This window comes from Rhopilema esculentum, unplaced genomic scaffold (assembly GCF_057945365.1).
Source record: "Rhopilema esculentum isolate cy_ngs unplaced genomic scaffold, ASM5794536v1 HiC_scaffold_36, whole genome shotgun sequence".
Taxonomy (NCBI): Eukaryota; Metazoa; Cnidaria; class Scyphozoa; order Rhizostomeae; family Rhizostomatidae; genus Rhopilema; species Rhopilema esculentum.
The window spans coordinates 1488691-1508252 of NW_028300847.1; the positions used below are offsets into that span (position 1 = coordinate 1488691).

Genomic DNA, 19562 nt, shown 5'->3' on the forward strand with positions numbered 1-19562 from the left:
TAGTCAAGTTGATTTCAAATTTTTGTTTATGTTCTATTCATTTTGACATTAAAAGAAAATTATGTTAAATCTACAGTGTCTCTGATTTCTCTGATGAGTGAGTTTTGCAAGTTGACCAGTCCAGCACACAGTTTTAAAAGTGTTTCAGAGTAGCATCGAAGGTATGGTGGAATAAAGCTTAAGATCTTAAAGTCTTTAAGCCTTGCATTTGCTCGTTCCACGTGGATTCTGCATCGTGCAATTGTTTTTGTGAGCTTTATTTCACTTGAATTAAACTTTCCATTATATAAGAATGGGGTAATGTTCACGGAAACACCTGGGGGAAGAATATCTGTTATTAAAAACCCCTTATCTGCCAGTATCAAATCTCCTGCTTCAAAATGATGTAACACTCCAGATTTTTCAACAATGGCTTTATCAGATGTTGAGCCAGGAAACAGCTTGCTTACATAAGTAATGACAGCCTTTGGTGCAACCCCAATCAGTGTCTTGAATGAGTTCATTCCTCGGTATGTTGAATAGATCAGTTTCTGTTCACTCATCAAGCCAGGGGCAGCAACCTCAATATCTGTGCAGTCAATGATCATTTTACAATGGCCAAACAATGAAAATGATTCAGGCATAGAGGTTCTGTTCTTTTCTGTAATGTTCTAAACGAGGCTGTTTGATTATGAGGTTATTATTATGTAACACTGAAGTGACAGAAGCACATCTTTATATGTGTGTTACTCTTTGTCTATTTGTGAACTCTTCATATGGCGACGAGAATGGAAAGTGTTTATAAACATCAAGCACAAGTTGGCTCTTCTGCAGTGACAGAGTCATGAATGCAGCAAGCAGGAAAGTGACTTAATTTTGCTTTCCATTTTGGGTTAGGCCTGACGTCTGCCCGCACGAGGCTTATTCCGCATAGACAAGGTGTATTTTGCGGACCACGGCACTAGTGTCTACAAAGTTTTTTATATATTCCACGGAACACAACCAAACGCCGGAATACCCCACTTTTCTGGTTTTTTTTTATAAATTTTTTTTTCATAAGAAAAAAAATTTCTTACAAGCATGGCCTCTGCACTAGTGGGTCTTAAAGCGTGCGTAACGGAGTTTAATCCAGATGTGCAACAAGATGCTGGTAGCAATCAAGAACGCCGATGGAAACTCTGGTTAGAAAACCTAGAACTGGTGATGGATTTTGAGGGCATCACTGACGCTGCAGAGGGGTCTTCAAAGAGAAGGGCTGCATTGCTTGCTGTGGGTGGCTCTGAATTACGGGAGCTTTTTGCAACATTGACAGTTGCGGATGCAAAATATTCAACCGCCACAGCTGCTCTCACTGCACATTTCACTGCGAAAAAAAATTTAGCTGCGGAGCGCTACAAATTTTTCTGCACCAAGCCCACCTTCCCAGAGGAATCTCATGATCACTGGGCGACTCGCTTAAGGATCAAAAGTGCTGATTGTGAATTTAATGAGATGGATTTAAATTCTGCAATCACACTGGTGATGACACTGCACACTCACTCCGAAAAATTACAAAGGGAGATAATTGCTCAGGATATGGACTTAAAGAAGGTGTAGTGATAACATCTAAGCTTTTGTTTTGTTCCCGCTGTGTTTTTCATGCTACGCTTCGCTGCTTGTATACACCGCCTATCGCATCTGAAGTTCATGCTCTCAGATCTCAAGTAGAGGAACTGACTTTTCAAGTCCAAGCCCTCATAAGCCACACACAGCCAACCCATAATTTCCCAGGGCGTAGCCGAAGCCGCTCTATCAGCCGTAATCGCCGCACCAGCCCAGCACCCTCAAACTCTACCTACTGCTGGTACCATCAACGTTATGGTCGACTTGCTCGCAATTGCACTCCACCATGCAACTTTTCAAGCTTCACCTCAAACCAGGGAAACGACGCCACCAGCAACTAAGGGCGACTAGTTCTGCTGGTCCTGCTCCTTCCAGTCGCCTCTTTTATATTACCGACCGTATCACTGGTACACGCTTCTTGGTAGATACAGGTGCTGATGTAAGCGTTTTACCTCCTTCTTCTACTGACAGACAAACTTCTCAAAACATTTCTTTACAGGCTGTGAATAAGTCGCCAATTCGTACTTTCGGAGAAAAGTCTTTAACGATAGACCTCGGACTTCGCCGCACGTACAGGTGGATTTTTATTATTGCTGAAATACCGTTTCCTATTCTTGGCGCTGATTTCCTTGCTCATTTTGGCCTTAAAGTTGATGTTAAAAATCGGAAACTCATTGACACTACAACAAATTTGACCATTCAAGGTATTTTGTCCGCCGACAGCTCACCTCATCCTATGCTGGCAACCCCTGATACTACTTCGCCATACCAAGCCTTACTTCAAAAGTATCCTGACATTGCCCGTCCTTCATACAATGAATCAAAAGTAAAGCATACCGTCACCCATCACATCACAACTTCAGGCCCTCCTGTATTTGCTCGTCCCCGTCGTCTTGCTTCTGAACGTTTGACCATTGCCAAGGCTGAATTTGATCACATGTTACAACTTGGCATCATTCGACCGTCAAAAAGCAGTTGGTCTTCTCCGTTGCATATGGTTCCTAAGGCTACTCAAGGCGACTGGAGACCTTGCGGTGATTATCGTGGCTTGAACAATGCTACAGTTCCCGATCGCTACCCCATCCCACACATCCAAGATTTCTCTTCGTCTCTGCATGGAAAAACCATTTTCTCAAAAATTGATCTCGTGCGTGCCTATCATCAGATTCCAGTCGAGCCTAGTGACATTCCTAAGACTGCTATAACAACCCCCTTTGGACTATTTGAATTCGTTCGCATGCCATTCGGATTGCGTAATGCAGCACAGACCTTCCAGCGCTTCATGCACCAAGTACTTCGTGGTTTGGATTTCGTTTTTGCTTACATTGATGATTTACTTGTCGCAAGCAATTCTGAAGCAGAACATTTGTTGCATCTTGAAATTTTATTCTCTCGTCTTTCCGATCATGGTATTGTCATTCATCCTACCAAATGCATTTTTGGCCAATCTCATATTGACTTCCTAGGACATCATGTTTCACCACAAGGAATCTCACCGCTTTCCACAAGAGTTCAAGCAATCGAAGATTTTCCTCCTCCTACTTCGCTCAAAAAGCTTCGCGAGTTCCTGGGATTGATCAACTTCTACCGTCGTTTTGTGCCTTGCTGTGCTCAATTAATACAGCCTCTCACCGACCTTCTCTCTGCCAAGTCTACCAAAGAACCGTTCCAACTAACTGTGGATTCGTTATCTGCATTCTCAGAGATCAAAACAGCACTTTCCCGGGCTACTCTTCTTGTTCACCCATCACCAGTAGCACCATGCAGTGTAGTTGTTGATGCTTCGAATGTGGCTGTAGGAGCAGTGCTTCAACAATTCCTCAACGGTGCCTGGCAACCTATTTCTTTCTTTTCAAAGCGCCTGCAACCAGCCGAAACGAAGTACAGCACATTTGGACGAGAACTACTCTCCGTCTACTTAGCTATCAAGCACTTTCGGTACTTTTTGGAAGGACGCGCATTTCATGTTATGACAGACCACAAGTCATTGCTCCATGCACTGTCTTCTTCGTCTGATCGATATTCGCCACGGGAAATTCGCCATCTTGATTTTATCTCTCAATTCACCTCTGACATACGACACGTAAAAGGCCATCAGAATGTGGTTGCTGATGCTCTTTCTCGCATTGAGCTCAATTCCTTGCTCAATATTCCAAGCCTTGACTTTGTCACACTGTCTGCAGCTCAACAGCAAGATTCTGAATTCCACCAGGTACAGTCAAACACCTCTCTTAATCTGAAAGAGTTTCCTTTACCGGCAGATTCTGGAACCATCATTTGTGACATATCAACCGGCACTCCTCGCCCATATGTTCCTGTCTGTTATCGCCGCCTTGTGTTTAATCACCTCCACTCACTTGCGCATCCCGGTATTCGTGCAACACAGCGACTTATCAGACAACATTACATCTGGCCTAGTATCAACAAAGACATCCGCAATTGGACTCGGTCCTGTATCCCATGCCAACAGGCTAAAGTCACCCGTCACACGTTTTCCCCCATTGGAACTTTTCCATCTACTGACACACGTTTCGATCACATACACATAGACCTTGTTGGCCCTCTACCACCATCAAATGGTTGTAGATACCTTCTTACTTGCATCGACCGCTACACTCGTTGGCCAGAGGCGATTCCAATTTCAGATGCTACCGCAGAAACCGTCGCTCAAGCTTTTGTTTCACGTTGGATTGCAGCTTTCGGTGTTCCTTCAACGATAACAACTGATAGAGGAGCTCAGTTTGAATCAGCTCTCTTCCGTTCCCTCGCTGATTTACTTGGAATCAAACGTATTCATACTACTTCTTACCACCCTTGTGCCAATGGCATGGTTGAGCGTTTCCATCGACAGCTTAAAGCTTCAATCAAAGCTCAACCGGATTCCACAAGATGGATCGACCTTCTTCCACTCATTCTCCTCGGACTACGGACAACGATTAAAACTGACCTCGGTTGTTCACCTGCCCAACTTGTTTATGGTTCCACACTTCGTCTTCCAGGTCAATTCATATTTCCGACATTTGATGTCACAGCCCTTGATCCCTCTGTTTTCGTTGATCGTCTACAAAGTTTTATGCAACAACTAAAACCAACTCCTCCCCGTTCTCAAGAAGCTTACACATACATCCCCGCTAATCTTCCATCTTGTACGCACGTTTTTGTTCGCCATGATGCTGTTCGAAAGCCGTTTCAACCTCCCTATGACGGTCCTTTTAAGGTTCTCAAGCGCTCTGAATAACATTTCCTCGTAGATGTCAATGGAAAACAAAAAACAATAAGCATAGATCGTCTTAAAGTTGCTTATACCGATGCAGATAACCAACGTTCAACTGCCAAAAACACATCATTCCCATCAAACCATGCTTCAGCGAGGGCCAAGCCGGTAGAGAACCAAGTACCTGGTACTTCTTGGACACGTTCAGGGAGACAAGTTCATTTTCCCGACAGATATGGACATGCCTGAATATTCTTATATACGTTTAATTAACTTTTCTCGAGCTTGCATTCTAGGGGGGAGGTACTGTAGTGATAACATCTAAGCTTTTGTTTTGTTCCCGCTGTGTTTTTCATGCTACGCTTCGCTGCTTGTATATACCGCTGTGTTTATTTAGAAATAGATAGTTGGTTCGAAATAAGATAATAACACGACGTACGTCTCTTACTATCGACTTCGCTCTTCAATAATTCGTCCTTCGAGACTGTTACGTTATTAACAACACAGGTTGTTAAAAAGGTCCTAGCTACTGCTCGCTCTATTGAGTTTACCAATAGAGAAATTGCCTTCATGAAGCAACACAATAAGGAGGCTACAGCCTCACCAACACCTGTCTATGCTGTACAAGGAAAGCACCCTAAGGCAGAACATCTATACAAATCTAAAGAGAAAACCATTGAGATTTGCCGCTATTGTGGAGAGCGAACACCACACAAAGGGAAATGCAAGGCCATGGGTGCAACCTGTAAGAGCTGCAATAAGAAAAATCATTTTGCTAGTGTTTGTGAGTCAAGAAAATCAACAAAACCAGTCAAAACGGTTGACACAGAAGAAAAAATTTGATGAAAATCCAGAGCAAGACAGTTATATCTACAACAATTTTGTGGAAGGACCAACTGTTCTCAAGCTGGATGCAGTCACTACACCAGTTCATGCTATCCAGAGCAAGAAACGATATCCGGATACCATGGTGCAGGTGAAATTTGATGGGGGCACACAATTGAAATTGCAAATTGAAACAGGTGCAGATGCAAATATCATTGATGAAAGCCTCTACCACCAGCTGCACCCTAAACCAAAACTTAGAAGAACACAAGTCAAGCTCAAGCCGTACAACTCTCCACCCATTCCGGTAAAAGGATCCTTCCAGACACAGCTAACAGCCAATGGAAAGCAGGCCATTGCAACCGTGTATGTTGTTCCAGGATCAGGACAAAAACCCCTCATTGGAAAGTACACTGCTTTTGATCTGAGTCTGCTTAGCATCACTGTGAAAGAATTAACCGCAGACATGCAAGACATGCAGCATGTGCTGCAGGAAAGAAAACAGGGAAACAAGAGTGCCAAGGCCACCACTCACGTCACTCAACACATGTCATATTCAGCTATGGCAGAGCATCTCACCTCTAAATAGTCTTTCGAACAGCAGCTGGACAATATCTACAAACATAAGCAAGATGCAACAGACAGAGTTAAGGCCATCGTTGATCAGTACCCTGGGGTGTTTGAAGGTATTGGCAAACATCGATACAGAGTTGTGAAGTTGTCCGTGGACAAGTCAGTACCTCCAAAAATTCAACCACAGCGCCGAATACCCTTTGCAAAGAGGGAGCAATTTGAAGCCATTCTCAAAGAATTGGAAGATGCAGACATCATCGAGCCAGTGTATGGACCAACAAAGTGGGTTTCAAATGTCGTGTTGACACCAAAAGCTGATCCATCCCAGTTGCGAATGAGCCTTGATATGACCACAGCTAACACTGCCATCCGGCGCACACGTCATGTCATCCCCACATTGGAAGAACTGCGATACAAATTAAATGGAGCCAAGCATTTCACAAAACTAGACATGCGTCAAGGCTAGCCCGAGCAGTTCGAGCTGAGCCCAGAAAGCAGACACATGACAACGTTCTACACCCATCAAGGCCTGAGGCGTTTCAAAAGGTTAAATTTTGGCACCAATTCAGCTGCTGAGATTTTCAATGAGGAAATTCGTCAAACGCTGGTGGATATTGAACATGTTGAAAACATCTATGATGACATTATCGTGTTTGGAAAATCTCAGAAAGAACATGATCGAGCACTTATGCAAGTATTACAGTGCCTTGATGACTGCGGTCTAACACTTGGAATGTCAAAGTGCAGTTTTAACCAACCAGAAATCAAGTTTTTTGGCATGACTTTCTCATCAGCAGGAATGTCACCATCACCTGACAAAGTACAGGCTCTACATGATGCCCAACCACCCGCATCTGCAGCTGAAGTTCGATCCTTCTTGGGAATGGCTAATTTCAGTGCTCATTTTATTCGCAACTACTCTGCTCTTACAACCCCGTTGCGGTTGCTCACTAGAAAGAATGTTACTTTCAACTGGACCAATGTTTGTCAAAAGGCTTTTCAGTCAATTAAAGAGGCCCTCTCACAAGACACCACAATGGCATACTTTGACCCAACACGAGAAACAAAGCTCATTGTAGATGGCTCCAAATATGGCCTTTCTAGCATCTTGACACAACTTGAGCCCCAAACACAATAATACAAAGTAATCAGATACGACAGCAGAGCGACAACAGACACTGAGAGTCGCTACTCACAAATTGAAATTGAGAGTGCTGCACTAGCATTCGCCATGCAGAGAAACCATATCTATCTACATGGCCTTCAAAATTTCATTGCAAGCACAGATCACAAGCCTTTGTTACCCTTGTACAACCAGTACAAGGCAGAACTTCCGGCACGAATCCTGCGGGACAAGTTGAAGCTGCAAGATTATAGCTACACACTAATTCACGAGCCGGGGAAGACAAATCCAGCTGATTACCTTTCCCGGCATCCGGTTGTCTTAGCTGATGTGTGCACCGTAACAAAGAAATCCATAGAAGAGGATATGCTATACATTGATGCAGTTGTCCGAGCCAACCTTCCCAAAGCTGTAACAAAAGAACACATGTTAAAAGCTACACTAGAGGATGAAACATTGACAGTTCTCAAAGAAATGATCTCACAGGGATACATCAGCAAAGAACAGAAAAGGAAATTGGCTTCATATACACATATATTTCCAGAGCTATCAGTAGTGGATGGCCTAGTGCTCAGAGGTTGCAGAATTGTTGTTCCTGCCAGCCTTTGGCAGTCTGTGACAACCCTTGCTCATGAGGGACATCAAGGAGTTGTGAGAACAAAGCAATACTTGCGCATGCATTTGTGGTTTCCGGGATTAGATAAGAGGGTTGAAACAGAAATTGCACAATGCATGGCATGCCAGGCAAATACAGATATTGCTCAGCAAGAACCACTCAAGCCAACAGAACTACCCACAGAACCATGGTCTAAACTTGCAACAGACCTATATGGTCCATTAGACACTGGTGAATACCTGCTGGTTGTACAATGCCTGTACTCCAGATTTCCTATGGTCGAAATCGTGCGTTCAACTTCTGGTACAGCAGTCATACCAGCAATGGACAAAATTCTCTCAACATTAGGAATCCCAGATGAAATAGCAAGTGACAATGGGCCACCATATAGCAGTGAGGAATTCAAATCGTATGCAAGATACATGGGTTTTGAGCACAAAAAGAAAATACCATATGCACCATGGGCGAATGGCATGGCCGAAAATTTTATGAAAAACCTAGGAAAAATCATTCGCTCCTCCACAGAAGAGCGTCTAAACTGGAGACAGGAATTACAGAAATACCTGAGGGCCTACAGAGCTACTCCACACACAATGACAAAGCATTCTCCAGCCAGTCTCCTTTTCAATGGACGAAGGTACAAGACGCGTCTTCCAACACCTACCAGTAAGAAAATATTGCTTTATGACAGAGAGGTGCGTACAAAGGATGCTAGGAGCAAAGAAACAATGAAGCAGAACGCAGACAGCAAGAGTTATGTAAAAGAACTAGATATTAAAGTAGGGGACACAGTTCTGTGTCGACAAACGAAGCTCAACAAGAAAACCACACCTTTCAACAGCGAGCCGATGATTGTTGTGAAGAGGAAAGGCAGTTTAGTTACAGCCAGAAATGCCACAAGAACCATCACAAGACATATTACATTTTTCAAGAAGCTACAAAGGCTGGATGAGAACAAGTCAAGGTGCGAAGGAGATTATACCACACAGCCACTTTCACCTGACACTGATGAAAGAGAAGAAAATATCATTCCACCAAATGAAGTGCCAATAGAGAGACCGGTGAGAATAAGACAAGCTCCTGCTAGATACAGAGATGAAAACTTTCAGACTGAGTTTTAATCTAACAATGCAACAGACACAATAGAACCATGTTATGTGTACTTTATCAATTATGTTATGTTATGTTTTGTTTTGTAATTAGGGGAGGAATGTAATGTTCTAAACGAGGCTGTTTAATTATGAGGGTATTATGATGTAACACCGAAGTGACAGAAGCACGTTTTTATATGAGTGTAACTCTTTGTATAATTGAGGACTCTTCAAAAACCTTGTCAACTTTCCAGCCATAATAGTAGTCGATATCACTTGAGAACCGTCTTACAAAATTTACAACGATAAGGAATATATCCTTACTTTTTAGGCCAGTCTCCATGCAAATAACCTCATCTTTCAGTGATATTACGGAGTAAACTTCCCTCTGGTACGTCCCTTTAATTTTCAAATCCTTCACTTCCTTTCTTAGATTTTCTACTTCAATTTGAAGCAGAACTTCTTGAGTTGGCGTTTCTGCGTTGTTTTCTCTTGAAGTGGAGGCAGCAGAGGCATAATACTGTTCAACGATGTCTGAAACTAACATTAGGCCATTTGGATTTTCGGGAGCTGGCTTTACCTTTTTAGCAATTCTCGGCTTTCGCACTTCGGTGGTTGGAAAGAATTTATTTGCATTTTATTTGAAGATCTCGGGGCCATTTACTTTTAATTCGTCGCGGAAATGGCAGCTACAAACACGCGAATTACTTCCCGGAGCTCGGTCTTGTCGTCTAAAAAGATAAATTTAATACGTATCTATTTAATCAAGCATCTAACCATAGTATTAGCCATGGTTTAAAATGCTTTTGACAATATAAAAGCCATTAAATCAAGACTACCATAAGGCAAAGATAATTGCCATGAGATGTAACACGAAGTGAACAAACTAAAACATTCTTACCTCAACAGCTTTTTCCACCGTTCAAACTCACTAGGGCTCTTAGGAAATCTATAAAATTTGCATGTCTCCCTTTTTGACTAATGATTGCAGTCCGGGACAAAACACTGTACCATTTTTCTTCGCCTATGTTTTGTTACTCGAAACCAGACGCCATGATGAAAACTTTGTTTAGAACCAGTTGAAACGCTTCCATGGCAACCTGACGTCACGACTTCGGTACTCTATTGTTTTTTGCAACATTTTCCGTGAAGGGCCATCTTGGAGACACCAAGGGATATGTACAATCAAACCTTAGAAAATTACCCGATGACAAGGGTAATTAAGAAAGTGACAGCAAAGTTTTTAAGCATGTATTCTCAGCCGGTGTAAGAGCAAGCAATCGGAAACGTGTGCGAGTTTTTGCTAAAAATTTATGAATGGCATGCCCCCTCGACGTATGATTCTAGCTGTTTGCCCAGCCCAGCCGATATCCACAGCTACGTGACTGCGCTTGCCCTAAGAAATTTTTCTGGCACAACCCCTGTGCTGAGCCTCTCCGCTGTTTTGATGTATACTCTCCAACCTAATTGGTTAGCATTTAAGTAGTCTACCTTCCTAGAAATTGACATGGGCTCCGACACAGGTCTGAAAGAAGGGGAGTCATGGGAAAATTTAACGCCCAAAGCAAAAGATTTTGAAAAAAGCTCTATTGTTTTGCAAAAAAGTGAGAGGGCCATGGCTCCACCTGCTCCCTTCGTTGCAGGCGCTGATTGAGTTATAGATTGCCAGCAAGGTATACTGGTATGGTATTGGTATTTCCTTGTGCTGTGTTCCAGAGCGAAAAAGTGTTTTAAATAGGATGCGGAGAATCTTGGGCTTACCCTGTGCACCCCACCCCAAGAAGGTGTATCTTCGTGATAATATATAACAAATATAGAATATAAATGATTGTCAAGAATGAATTTTTCTTGGTAACTACATTGTTTCTTCACAGGACAAACTTTAGAACAAGACACCCAATCGTATAATGAAAATCTTATTCGATCTAAAACAAGCAAATTATGAATATAGTAAATACATAAAACGTCTTACAGCGACGATAAACTGAATAACTGGAATTGAAACTGAATACGAAGAATCAATAAAATAAATTTACTTACTTATGGTGATGTCTCAAAAGTGTCTTCGATAAACTGGTTTCTGGTTAAATATTATTCCTAGTTAGCATGCGGTAACGATCATGTTCTATTTCCCAACGTGTGAATGCTACTAACTAAAACTAATTTACATAAGAATAAAGCAGAGCGGGATAATACAAAGCAACTTGTCAACATAATTATAATGTCCTTTAAGAATATATAATCAACGAAACATCCTCCGCCCCCGATAAGGGCGTGGTCCTTATCAAATATATAAAGATATTTTTTCATATCCTTCTGCTGGGCATATAACTGCTATCTCTGTCACTGGGTGACTGTATTCTCCTGTTGCTGTTTTTACTTTGACATTGGACACTCATCCATCAGGTCCCGGGAATACTTCAAGGATTCTTCCATTTACCTCGGATTGCGTTACTCTCAGCAACAATAACTGTGTCATTAGTGTCATAAAATGAACCTTCATTATTATTATTATGAGTAATGAACCTTGCTTTGGTTGCCCTGTGCAGCAATTTTTTTGTTTTGCTTTGCTATATAATAAGGGTGTTATGGAATTTGAGTTAGTTGTGTTTTGGATTCGAATATGAAAGTAAACAAAGTGTCTTCTATATGAGTTGGCCTACGGAATTAAGAGAATATAACATTGGCGACGAGGATAAAGCATTAATAAAATAGCATATGTTATGAAAGATGGCTTTCAGTCTAAATTGTCACAATTTTCTTAAGTATAGTTAGGCCATTTTGTTAGATACCCTTTAGCCCATTCATTGTTAGGATTTTCTCTATGTTCCTTTTTGCATACCATTAGCTGTGGCATACCACTCGTTCGTACGTCATATGTCTCGCGTCATAGCATTATCTCATGTTGACGACGCCCCTTCCATTGTTTATGTTGCAGGTGCGGGATTTTTCCAGCATTGTTTAGGCCTAGTCATAGTTTACTCATTCTCGTCCCTATGTTGTTGTTTTATCATTAGCGTAGTTTTCTATTATTTTTGCATACTTTTGATTTAGATATGTTTACGTTGCATGGCATCATTTAACCTAGCCCTTCCTTTTACTTGTTATCGGTTAGTTACCATAATCATCGTGTATTGATTATTTTAGATTCCATTCGTACATAGATACAAGTTGTAGTTTAAGTAGAGTTAATTGGATAGAGACAGGAGAAGCTATTTGAACGAAACTCTGTCACTCGTCGTAAGACTTTAGGTTAAATTAGGGCCTAGTATGCTTCGTATGTTTTATTTGTATTAAAGTGTCTGAGTTATAAACACAGCCTTTTTTGGTGTTTTACTCTCTGGGTTTGTGACAAAATCTACACCCACTTCCTGAATTTGATCCAGATATTGAAGTTGGTGCTAGTCTTTCTACGAGATGGCGACAATGGCTTCGTGATTTCGACACGTATATTTTTGCCAGTGGTATAAGAGATCTTCGACGCAAACGAGCCATTTTACTTCATCAAGAAGGTTCCCGAGTCCGCGAAATTTCCAGCCAGATTCCTGATACAGGCGATGGCGCTGATTATGAAATGGCTCGTGATAAACTCACTGCATATTTCGAGCCTCAAACAAACTCGGTATGAAGTTTACAAGTTTCGCCAAACTCGCCAGGAACAAGGGCATACTGGAAAAACCAGATCCTATGACCCTAGGACCCCTATGACCCCTAGGACCATTAACTACGAAGAACAAAAAAGGACCCTTAACTTCTACATGATGAAGAGTCCACAATTAGACAAAGAGTAACACATCATAATCAGCTGATAATCAGCTGGATTTGTCTTCCCCGGCTCGTGAATTAGTGTGTAGCTATAATCTTGCAGCTTCAACTTGTCCCGCAGGATTCGTGCCGGAAGTTCTGCCTTGTACTGGTTGTACAAGGGTAACAAAGGCTTGTGATCTGTGCTTGCAATGAAATTTTGAAGGCCATGTAGATAGATATGGTTTCTCTGCATGGCGAATGCTAGTGCAGCACTCTCAATTTCAATTTGTGAGTAGCGACTCTCAGTGTCTGTTGTCGCTCTGCTGTCGTATCTGATTACTTTGTATTTTTGTGTTTGGGGCTCAAGTTGTGTCAAGATGCTAGAAAGGCCATATTTGGAGCCATCTACAATTGGCTTTGTTTCTCGTGTTGGGACAAAGTATGCCATTGTGGTGTCTTGTGAGAGGGCCTCTTTAATTGACTGAAAAGCCTTTTGACAATCATTGGTCCAGTTGAAAGTAACATTCTTTCTAGTGAGCAACCGCAACGGGGTTGTAAGAGCAGAGTAGTTGCGAATAAAATGAGCACTGAAATTAGCCATTCCCAAGAAGGATCGAACTTCAGCTGCAGATGCGGGTGGTTGGGCATCATGTAGAGCCTGTACTTTGTCAGGTGATGGTGACATTCCTGCTGATGAGAAAGTCATGCCAAAAAACTTGATTTCTGGTTGGTTAAAACTGCACTTTGACATTCCAAGTGTTAGACCGCAGTCATCAAGGCGCTGTAATACTTGCATAAGTGCTCGATCATGTTCTTTCTGAGATTTTCCAAACACGATAATGTCATCATAGATGTTTTCAACATGTTCAATATCCACCAGCGTTTGACGAATTTCCTCATTGAAAATCTCAGCAGCTGAATTGGTGCCAAAATTTAACCTTTTGAAACGCCTCAGGCCTTGATGGGTGTAGAACGTTGTCATGTATCTGCTTTCTGGGCTCAGCTAGAACTGCTCGGGCTAGCCTTGACGCATGTCTAGTTTTGTGAAATGCTTGGCTCCATTTAATTTGTATCGCAGTTCTTCCAATGTGGGGATGACATGACGTGTGCGCCGGATGGCAGTGTTAGCTGTGGTCATATCAAGGCTCATTCGCAACTGGGATGGATCAGCTTTTGGTGTCAACACAACATTTGAAACCCACTCTGTTGGTCCATACACTGGCTCGATGATGTCTGCATCTTCCAATTCTTTGAGAATGGCTTCAAATTGCTCCCTCTTTGCAAAGGGTATTCGGCGCTGTGGTTGAATTTTTGGAGGTACTGACTTGTCCACGGACAACTTCACAACTCTGTATCGATGTTTGCCAATACCTTCAAACACCCCAGGGTACTGATCAACGATGGCCTTAACTCTGTCTGTTGCATCTTGCTTATGTTTGTAGATATTGTCCAGCTGCTGTTCGAAAGACTTTTTAGAAGTGAGATGCTCTGCCATAGCTGAATATGACATGTGTTGAGTGACGTGAGTGGTGGCCTTGGCACTCTTGTTTCCCTGTTTTCTTTCCTGCAGCACATGGTGCATGTCTTGCATGTCTGCGGTTAATTCTTTCACAGTGATGCTAAGCAGACTCAGATCAAAAGCAGTGTACTTTCCAATGAGGGGTTTTTGTCCTGATCCTGGAACAACATACACGGTTGCAATGGCCTGCTTTCCATTGGCTGTTAGCTGTGTCTGGAAGGATCCTTTTACCGGAATGGGTGGAGAGTTGTACGGCTTGAGCTTGACTTGTGTTTTTCTAAGTTTTGGTTTAGGGTGCAGCTGGTAGTAGAGGCTTTCATCAATGATATTTGCATCTGCACCTGTATCAATTTGCATTCTCAATTGTGTGCCCCCATCAAATTTCACCTGCACCATGGTATCCGGATATCGTTTCTTGCTCTGGATAGCATGAACTGGTGTAGTGACTGCATCCAGCTTGAGAACAGTTGGTCCTTCCACAAAATTGTTGTAGATATAACTGTCTTGCTCTGGATTTTCATAAAATTTTTCTTCTGTGTCAACCGTTTTGACTGGCTTTGTTGATTTTCTTGTTTCACAAACACTAGCAAAATGATTTTTCTTATTGCAGCTCTTACAGGTTGCACCCATGGCCTTGCATTTCCCTTTGTGTGGTGTTCGCTCTCCACAATAGCGGCAGATCTCAATGGTTTTCCCTTTAGACTTGTATAGATGTTCTGCCCTAGGGTGCTTTCCTTGTACAGCATAGACAGGTGTTGGTGAGGCTGTAGCCTCCATATTGTGTTACTTCATGAAGGCAATTCCTCTGTTAGTAAGCTCAATAGAGCGAACAGTAGCTAGGACCTTTATTAAGTCCATATCTTGAGCAATTATCTCCCTTTGTAATTTTTCGGAGTGAGTGTGCAGTGTCATCACCAGTGTGATTGCAGAATTTAAATCCATCTCATTAAATTCACAATCAGCACCTTTGATCCTTAAGCGAGTCGCCCAGTGATCATGAGATTCCTCTGGGGAGGTGGGCTTGGTGCAGAAAAGTTTGTAGCGCTCCGCAGCTAAATTTTTTTTCGCAGTGAAATGTGCAGTGAGAGCAGCTGTGGCGGTTGAATATTTTGCATCCGCAACTGTCAATGTTGCAAAAAGCTCCCGTTATTCAGAGCCACCAACAGCAAGCAATGCAGCCCTTCTCTTTGAAGACCCCTCTGCAGCGTCAGTGATGCCCTCAAAATCCATCACCAGTTCTAGGTTTTCCAACCAGAGTTTCCATCGGCGTTCTTGATTGCTACCAGCATCTTGTTGCACATCTGGATTAGACTCCGCTACGCACGCTTTAAGACCCACTAGTGCAGAGGCCATGCTTGCAAGAATTTTTTTTTTAAGAAAAAAAATTTATAGAAAATAACAAAAAACAGAATAGTGGGATATTCCGGCGTTTGGGTGTGGTAAGTAGAATATACCAAAAACTTTGTAGGCACTAGTGCTGTGGTCCACAAAATACACCTTGTCTATGCGGAATAAGCCTCGTGCGGGCAGACGTCAGGCCTAACTCAAAATGAAAAGCAAATTTAAGTCAACTTAGAGCCAACTTGTGCTTGATGTTTATAAACACTTTCCATTCTCGTCGCCATATGAAGAGTCCACAATTAGACAAAGAGCAACACACATATAAAGACGTGCTTTTGTCACTTCGGTGTTACATCATAATAACCTCATAATCAAACAGCCTCGTTTAGAACATTACACATGATTTGCGGCTCCCCCAGAGCCATGCTTTTTAATGCTTTCATGTTGACAGCTTTGGAAGCATTCCGACTTTGGCTCAAACGTTTAACATTGTCATTTGACAATCGTCTGTCTCCTGTCCTTTTATGATTTCCAGGAGGTGAATTTCGCACCGAATTCGCTACGAGTTTGCTTCAAAAGTTCCTTTTGATTTCCACCAGACTGCGAAATTATATTGTGATTTTCCCCAAAACTAAACATTTTTAGGCGCCTATTGCGATATATTTCGCAGCGGTGAAAATAGAACTCTTTTCGAAGTCAAAAATAAAACTGCCCCCCCCCCCCTCGACATCTTCCCCAGCGACTTTGCTGCGAAATTCGCTTCGTGGCAATTAACCAGTGCAGTGTGTGCTGTATGGGCGGAGAAGTTAAAGAAATGCGGAACTTCCGGGAACTTTTTAATGAAGACTTTTGATTTGGGGTTGTGTAAACGCCTTTTGATATTTTGACTACTTTTTTGTCATGAATTCTATTGCTCTGCAGCTGCACCCTGCTCTGCCAACATTGTCCATTTATTTCTTTCTCCCTTCCCTCTCAAGGCCCCCTAAACCCTGGTCTGAGAAACTCTGTTATCGCATGGAGAGTACTTTTTTGAAGGCTAGATGAGATGTTTTTGCTTCTCTTGTCTGGTCAATTACTTAAAGTGATTTTCGATGCTTGCGTCGATGGTGTTTTTTGTCATTAGTCCGTTAGGATTGGTGTGTGCGTCATCAGTTAAAAGGCATGGATCTGGGTGAGCCGCAAATCATGTACAGTATAATCCGGTTATAACGTACTTTAAGGGACCGGCGGATTTAGTACGTTATATCCGAAGTCCGTTGTAACCGGGGTTTAGAAGAATTTGACTAAAAAACTAAGTTACAAATTAAGTATCTATGGAAACTCGTTTCAAGCGTCCTTCCCGAATGGTATTGCCTTCAGTAATCAAACGCTTAGCAGGTCCTACTACTGGGTCAGAATTTTGTTCTGCTTCCAATTTTTCTTTGAAGTCTTTGGCAGTATGGTTGATTGCATACACCTTATCTTCAAAAATCATATCGAAGTGATCTGTATTAGCTGTAGCTCCAGGTGTCCTTGACAGCGCATCTGCTTTCACATTCAATTTCCCCGGTTGGTATTGGACTGTGTAACTGTATTCTTCGAGTTCTGATAACCATCTTGAAAATTTTCCACGAGGGTCCCTCTGGTTGCGCAGGTGAACTAACGGGTTATGGTCGGAGTTCAAAACAAAATCCGTTCCAGCGAGATAGACATGCCAATTTCGTACACCTGTCAGCAGGGCAAAGGCTTCTTTACTGTGGGTAGACCATTTCTGTTGACATTTTGAAAGCGTGGTGGAAAAATAGGCCACAGGATGGATACTGTTATCATTCTGGACTTGAGAAAGTACGCCTCCTACTGCTACGTCACTTGCATCAACTTCTACAATAAATCGTTCACCACATCGTGGAAAGGCTAGCGTGGGCTCTGAGCATAATTCGTTTTTCAGGGAAATGAAAGCTCTTTCGCAACTCGGGTCCCATTGATACACGACTTGTTTACTGGTGAGTTTATTGAGTGGCTTAGAGATTTCAGCAAAATCTTTTATGAAATTTCGATAGAATCCTGCAAGTCCTAGGAAACGCTTTAAGTCTTTCCTGGTTGTTGGGCGTTCAAAATCACGTATCGCATCGGTGAGACGTTTTTGTGATTTGATACCAGCCATGGACAATTCGTATCCTAAAAATTCCACGCTTTCTTTCGCAAATGCACATTTTGATTGCTTCAATGTGATGCCTGTGTTACGCAATCTGCTGAATACTGCTTCAATGTCCTTTAAATGCTCGTCGAAGGTTCTGCTAAAAATGGCAATATCATCCATGTACGCCAACGTTCGCTCGGCGGGTAGCCCTGAGAGACAAATGTCCATTAATCTTTGATATGATGCTCCTGCATTACATAAACCGTACGGCGTTACATTGAACTCAAACTTTCCTCGTGGAACCGAGAAAGCAGTTTTTTCTTTGTCTTCTTCTTTCAACGCCATAGACCAATAGGCTGATGCTGCATCGAGAGGTTTCCAGTAAACTGCGCCAACCATTTTATCAATAACGTCCCTTATGTGAGGCAAAGGGTATGTGTCTTTTTTTATCACATCATTTAACTTTCGGAAATCGCAAACAAAACGTGTTGAATTATCTTTTTTCTTAACCAAAACGATAGGACTATTCCAGGGTGATTCAGAAGGTCTTATGATGTCAGTGTCCAGCATGTCGTTGATCTGGGAATTGATTTCTGGTTCCCATGCGGTTGGTACACGGCGTGGTTTTTGATAAATGGGCATTGAGTCATCTGTAATGATTTTGTACGGTACTTTATTATTATCATTCGTTATGTTGATTAGTAGTGGACATTTTAGGACAGTTTAGGACAGTAGAGAACTGGGACCGAGTTTCAGTTATTTTGAGTTAGATCTTCGAGAGCACGAGACAAGATGGCGAATCTTAGAGTTTAGCGATTTGTGTGCGGCACATTTCCGTACATACGTGGCGACCCTGCCAGGACACATACCGGGAGAATCATGGCAAATCCATCAACAGAAACAGCAACAGGAGATGGGCAAAATTTAGGCCCAGAGATTGATATCGAGAAGGAAATAGCGAAGTTGAATTATTATACAGAGCAGACAGATGAGCTCATAGAAATTGGAGACACAGTAGAAATGGAGATAGCAACAAATAGGGTGAAGGTAATCCACAATAAGATAATTGATTTGACAGGGAGAATTGAAGAGATGAAATTAGAACAAGGGGAATCATCTAGGTCAGTTAGGCAGTGGAAAAAGGATGTGAAAGATAAATATACAGGAATGTTAGAGCAAAATGAGAAAATGTTGAGAGCTTTAACACAAATAGAAACTCAAACAAGAGAGGAAGGTCTGAGAAGGGAATTTGAAAGGAAGCAAATTGAGCAGCTAAGGGAAGATAAGAGAATGCTAGAAAGACAAAAGCAATTAGCAGACCCTGAAGAGAAAATAAGAAGGGAGAGATACTTACAAGAGAAGTCTTTATGGGAGGAAAGAATGCATGCTGAAATTAAACTTGCAGAGAAAAAGCTAGAAATGGAATGTGGGGCTAAGGCAACCTTTTCAAAACTGCCAGAGCTGAGAGTCACACCATTTAAAGGCACAATAGCTGACTGGATAAGATTTGAAAACATGTTCACAAGTCAAGTTTTAAGTAAGGAGTTTAGTGATGAAGTTAAATTTGGATATTTGTTAGAGATGGTGAATCCTAGAGTAAGGGATAAAATTGCAAATCTGAAACCAATAAAGTTGGGCTTGAAACTGCCTGGGAAAGGCTCAAAAAGGAATATGGGCAAAGGAATGCTGTGATAAACACACACATTGATGAAATTGTGAATCTACCTACCATAAAGGGAGTAAATTATGAGAAAATTCAAGAATTTTATGACAAGCTCACAAAGAATTATGATGCCCTGCTGACACTTGATGA

At 42.0% G+C, this 19562-nt stretch overlaps 1 protein-coding gene across 1 annotated transcript; it reads left to right on the top strand.

The window, feature by feature from the left end:
- Window positions 1-1000: 1000 nt before the first annotated feature.
- LOC148957209 (uncharacterized) lies at window positions 1001-6872 on the top strand. Its single transcript, XM_089115733.1, has 2 exons — window positions 1001-1569; window positions 5315-6872. Exon 2 carries the CDS (start codon window positions 5412-5414, stop codon window positions 6207-6209), a length of 798 nt encoding a protein of 265 aa, XP_088971859.1. The 5' UTR covers window positions 1001-1569; window positions 5315-5411; the 3' UTR covers window positions 6210-6872.
- The last annotated feature ends 12690 nt before the right edge of the window (window positions 6873-19562 follow it).